The 5674-nt window shown below is 35.4% G+C and overlaps 1 protein-coding gene across 3 annotated transcripts in view; it reads left to right on the top strand.

Moving 5' to 3' along the window:
* LOC106457468 (Down syndrome cell adhesion molecule-like protein Dscam2) overlaps window positions 1–5674 on the top strand; it is a 134235-nt gene that overhangs the window by 72187 nt on the left and 56374 nt on the right. For all 3 annotated transcript variants that reach the window (XM_022383413.1, XM_022383412.1, XM_022383414.1), the window contains exons 3-4: window positions 1560–1721; window positions 2147–2302. In XM_022383413.1, the coding sequence (XP_022239121.1) occupies window positions 1560–1721; window positions 2147–2302 (318 nt within the window). The remainder of the gene's footprint in view (window positions 1–1559; window positions 1722–2146; window positions 2303–5674) is intronic.

Here is a 5674-nt window from a genome sequence, read left to right as displayed (position 1 = left end):
GTACAATTTAACTACTAAATTTAAATTATCAGTTTACTCAATTTCAGACCATTTGCAATTCTAATACGTAACATGATAAACAGTGTATCTGTATTTCTATACAGATCCCACTTTCATTTTGATAAACAGTGTATTTGTATTTCTATTGACTAATGCTGCTTTCTCTTTCAGAGAAACTTATACCTATAAATAAGGTATATATAAATAAATAAATTATACCTATAAAACCTACTTTTAGGCTGGTAAAACACATCGCATACTTATCGCTGTAGAAATCCTACTTTGAAGTCCCCCGGTGGGACGTCGGTAAGCCTTCGGATTTATAACGCTGAAATCAGTGGTTTGAGTCCTCTCGGTGAATACAACTGATAGCCCGATGTGACTTTGTTATACCAATACACCTATTTTGAAAAAAGCTATATCCCAGTCACTATGTAGATAATAACTTCAATTTGAGGAAATATAAACGAATATTTATAAACAACTTACTTGTACTGTGATAAGAACTGTATTCTCACCATTATAAGAGTCTACAGACACTTTGGGAGCAGTTATCCCCGAAAGTATGGGGATGCTGCTTTAGTTTGATACACAGCATATCTTCGTCTTTAATCGGAAGCCAACTAATAGTTGTTTACAGATCTTTACCTTCAAGACAGCTCTCCTCGTTAATATGCAGATTCTATGTTCTCTATGTTAGATAACTTATACCGTCATTATATAGGTCCTATTTTCACCTTGATAACAAGTATCCTTTACCACGTGTTTCCAACTTTAAGTTTGCAAGACAGCGTATCTCACCATTGTATAGGTCCTATTTTCACCTTGATAACAAGTATCCTTTACCACGTGTTTCCAACTTTAAGTTTGAAAGATAGCGTATCTCACCATTAAATAGGTCCTATTTTCACCTTGATAACAAGTATCCTTTACCATGTGTTTCCAACTTTACGTTTGCAAGACAGCGTATCTCACCATTATATAGGTCTATTTTCACCTTGATAATAAGTACCCATTATCACGTGTTTCCAACTTTAAGTTTGCAAGACAGCGTATCTCACCATTATATAGGTCCTATTTTCACCTTGATAACAAGTACCCATTACCACGTGTTTCCAACTTTAAGTTTGCAAGACAGCGTATCTCACCATTATATAGGTCCTATTTTCACCTTGATAACAAATATCCTTTACCACGTGTTTCCAACTTTAAGTTTGGTAGATAGCATATCTCACCACTATATAGGTCCTATATTCACCTTGATAACAAGTGTCCTTTACCATGTGTTTCCAACTTTAAGTTTGCAAGACAGCGTATCTCACCATTATATAGGTCCTATGTTCACCTTGATAACAAGTGTCCTTTACCATGTGTTTCCTACTTTAGGTTTGATAGTTGTGTATGTCTGTCACTCTAGGGAATAGATGCGATCTACTTGATCTTCGTATCTTTTGTTATTGTAGGATGAAAGATGTGAAAGTGATTAACTTGAACAATTCATTAAATTAGTTTGTTTTTAATTTTAAGTTATACATTTTTGAGGTCTTGTTATGTGTTAGTTATCTACCAGAAGCATGAAGTAAAAGTCTATGATGAAAACGTTGTTCGGGGAAACACTGCACTTCTGCGATGCGTTATACCGAGCAACGTTACTGACTACGTCACTGTGACGTCATGGACCCTATCTGACGGTCTCATCATATTCCCTTCACAATCATACGGTAACAATTTTGTTGTGTTTTAGTATTTTTGATATAAATTATATTGGTCTATCTCGATTTAAATCAAATTGCCTTGGAGCTTAAATTTTATTGTTTTTTTATTCTATAAAGAAACATTGACGAATTTGTACGTGTGATGCACTGCAATGCTTTCGACAGTTTTAGCTACCTATTGATAGGTTAGATAGGTGCAGTGCTATGCAAGTATATCATACTTATAAGATCTGTACAATTACAAGTTTAGTTTGTTGTGTTTATGTGAATGTAATTCAATATCATCGCAGGAAGGGATAATTTTTTCAAAAGACAACAATACGATGTTCCTTATTCACTAGCGACTGAAAGAGTTTGTGAACACAAAAGTTTCGTAAAATAATTGACATGTCGATTAATGTTCGATTTTTTCACGTTTCGTTGTCGTTTAGATTCGATCGCCAAGCATGTGGCATTTCCCACGGGAGAGTTACATGTCCGCCACGCGGATCATAGTGATGGTGACGTAAGCTACAGGTGTCACGTGACAGACCGTCTCGCCCGACAGAGCTTCCAAAGCGCGACTTTGGGTCGATTGATTGTCATAGGTAAGAAAATCTAATTAAGGTTTAATTACCAGTTCAAATGAACAACCCTGTAGTCATATCAATATTTAATTGCTTGCAGTTGGACCACGAATACTGAGTAATTGATATACGTTTTAATTAATGAACTAAAATATTAATTTTTCAAATATCAAATATTCTCCTACTTATATAAATATCTTGATCATAATGTACGTAGATATCGATGTGTACAGGTACTTTTATTATACAAAAGTTGAGTACGTTATATTAGAACGATTTTGGAGCCTCGCCATCGTTCAGTCCATGTCGTCTCGTCTAGTCGTGCTTTATCTGATGACCATGCATTTTGACAATAGTCCTGCAGCGTAGTTCCATTGCAAAAGACTCCTCTATAAAGTTGTCACATCCAAACCACAATACTCCTCCCTGCAGTGTTTCTATGGTCCATTTAATTTATGAAGAAGTAGGTTTCCCACTTACCGATTCAACTGTAAGCCTGCTGCTTCCTGTGACTTAAGTGATATGTCTATGTATGGAATAGCATGAATGGGTACCAGTTTCATTCCTCAGCTATGAGATGGATGAACAGGAGATATGACTTGAAGCCTCATCTTGGTGAATCCATACCCATAAGTTTTGCTACTGACATTTGTGTTTGTGAATTCTCAACTGGGTTACGACATATCCCAGTTCTCTTTCTGGATGGACCTGGTGCCTCAAGATAACAAGTATTCCTTTGTCTCATACATTCTAAACCCTCAATCTGAACATATCATTATGATCAGAGTGTATGAATATCTTTTGCCTTGAAGGGTTGTTACATACCCTTTCCAAAAACGATCAATGTTCGGTGGCATCACGCTACCGGCGTAACGCCAAACAATATCAAAATGTAGTTGTGATACATGTCGTCCGTCTACCGCGACTGTATATCAGGATACGTATCGTGACTTATTCATATTCAAAAGTCGTTTTAATATAATCCTCCAGTGGTTAAGCGGTGCAGCTTAAAACGAAAAAAATATGACATGTATTAGCTTTACTGTATCTAAGGAAGTGAGACTATTATTACATGTATTAGCTTTACTGTATCTAAGGGAGTGAGACTATTATTACATGTATTAGCTTTACTGTATCTAAGGGAGTGAGACTATTATTACAAATATTAGCTTTACTGTGTCTAAGGAAGTGAGACTAGTATTACATGTATTAGCTTTACTGTATCTAAGGGAGTGAGACTATTATTACAAGTATTAGCTTTACTGTATCTGAGGGAGTGAGACTATCTTTCTGAATAAAAGAATAAAATAAAAATATTTCACCACGAACTCGTTAAACGAAGCTTTTCACGACCGGCTGGATTTTATTTCTTGGTCACTGGACCATTTTGGTCTTTCAAGAGACTTCTATTCTTTCAGGGCAAGCTATAGCTTAACTCGCTTTTTAGGATGAAATTAAGGCTGCGCTCCTATATACATTGGAGTACTTGGCGCCCCCGAGAAATCAGAGGCCTATATCCGTCTGGTTTTCTTCTATACCAAGTTTATAACTGTGTATTAGCTGTAAAGATAACTTTGACGCGCAATAAATGTTTTTTTTTGTTTTTTTTTAAATAATAATTGTGTTTTCTACAGCCTCACTTGCTTTGAATTCTGCAAAACCGTATACACAGCCAGGAGGGGAGAGATACAAAGCTTAACTCTTCCCCCCCCCACACACACACACCGGGTTTCGGTACCTGTGATGAGCACAGCACAGCTAGCCCATTATACAACTTTATTATTAACAACAAACAAATAATTTTTGCTTTAAAACATTTTTCTCGGGTTACAAAAATACTGTATCTCCTCCCCTATGATTTTCCCTAACAATCACACTGCTCCTAACAACAGTGTAGCAGACTTTCGTTTGAAGTCTGTAAGGACCCAGTACAGGGAACTTGTTATAGAAAGCTCTGTAGTCAAACTGGGTGAGACAAGATAAAAAGTTACATTACCTTATGAACTTGCCCTCATCTCACCAATCACATCGTGATCTCCACGCAAGTATCACACAGATGTTAAGGCAACATATGCTCACAATCACAACAATCCTTCAGCAAAATCGATGCTTTGCTTTCTTCAAGGAACATTTATTAACTACCCATGCAGCGATACTCCCCTCCTTCTTTTTCAGACTCAGTGCTCCTGATCATATTATACACTAAAATAATAGTGAAATACGATATACTAGAAGCGCTAACTACGGGTTATAATAGACCTGATATAATCGATATTTCTCACTTTCCAAAGGAGTCTTCACGCTCAATAGAACTAAAGTAGGCCAGAACTAAATGTTTCTGTCAATTTAATGCTATTTAGAATTTTGATGCGTTTCACTCGGACTATGGGCCTGAGGATATTTACTTCGATTTTTTTTCTTTAAATCGATAATATTCACAAGATCTTCCATCTTTTCTAGGAATCATTTCTCTGTGCTAACCACATTTTTGTTTTGAGAAACGTTTATTTTCACTTCTTTAAGAAAATAAAATCGGAAAAAAGATGCATGAACCACTGATGATTCTGTGAAGAAAAATGAACAAACAACATTAGAACAATCTTGTGACAACTTTAGAACAATCTTGTGAAAAAACAAAAACAATTTCGACTCAAAATCAAAATTAAGACAATGATCGAAAATGCACATTAGAATTTTTTATGTTTTTTATGACGAATCACATTGCGCGTATAGTCCAGTAAATGTAATGAAATGCTTTTTTCAATACTTACTCTGATGTTTTATAAGTTTTTAACTAATTTTAATAATATCAGCTATAAGCTTAACTGTCTACATATCTATCTGTCTGTCAAGTTGATAAATTATGTAACTCAATCACATACGGCCAATGTTCTTAACAAACTGTTCCCATGCAAGAACTGTAGGTATAGTACTTTAACTTTTAAGAAGTGAAGTTCAACTCGAAGCGCTGGCGGAAAGATGGTGTCTTTACTGTATGGAGAGGCTACTTCAAACACTTTAACTGTACATTCAGAGAAAAATAACAGCAAAACCTAAACTAGATGAAATGATCTACAAATTAATTACTGACAGGCACTTCCAGTTATCAGAATCTTTACATGAATTAGTAACATATGTAGTGTTACAGTTATTAACAGTAGTTACTGACAGACTACATTTATCAGAATCTTTACACGAATTAGAAACATATGTGGTGTTACAGTTATTAACAGTAGTTACACACATACCTACATTTATCAGAATCTTTACACGAATTAGTAACATGTGTGGTGTTACAGTTATTAACAGTAGTTACACACATACCTACATTTATCAGAATCTTTACACGAATTAGTAACATGTGTGGTGTTACAGTTATTAACAGTAGTTACA

The sequence above is a fragment of the Limulus polyphemus genome, unplaced genomic scaffold, assembly GCF_000517525.1.
Source record: "Limulus polyphemus unplaced genomic scaffold, Limulus_polyphemus-2.1.2 Scaffold335, whole genome shotgun sequence".
Lineage (NCBI taxonomy): Eukaryota > Metazoa > Arthropoda > Merostomata > Xiphosura > Limulidae > Limulus > Limulus polyphemus.
The sequence above is the reverse complement of the archived record's forward strand: the minus strand, read 5'-3'. Positions and strand labels throughout refer to the sequence as shown.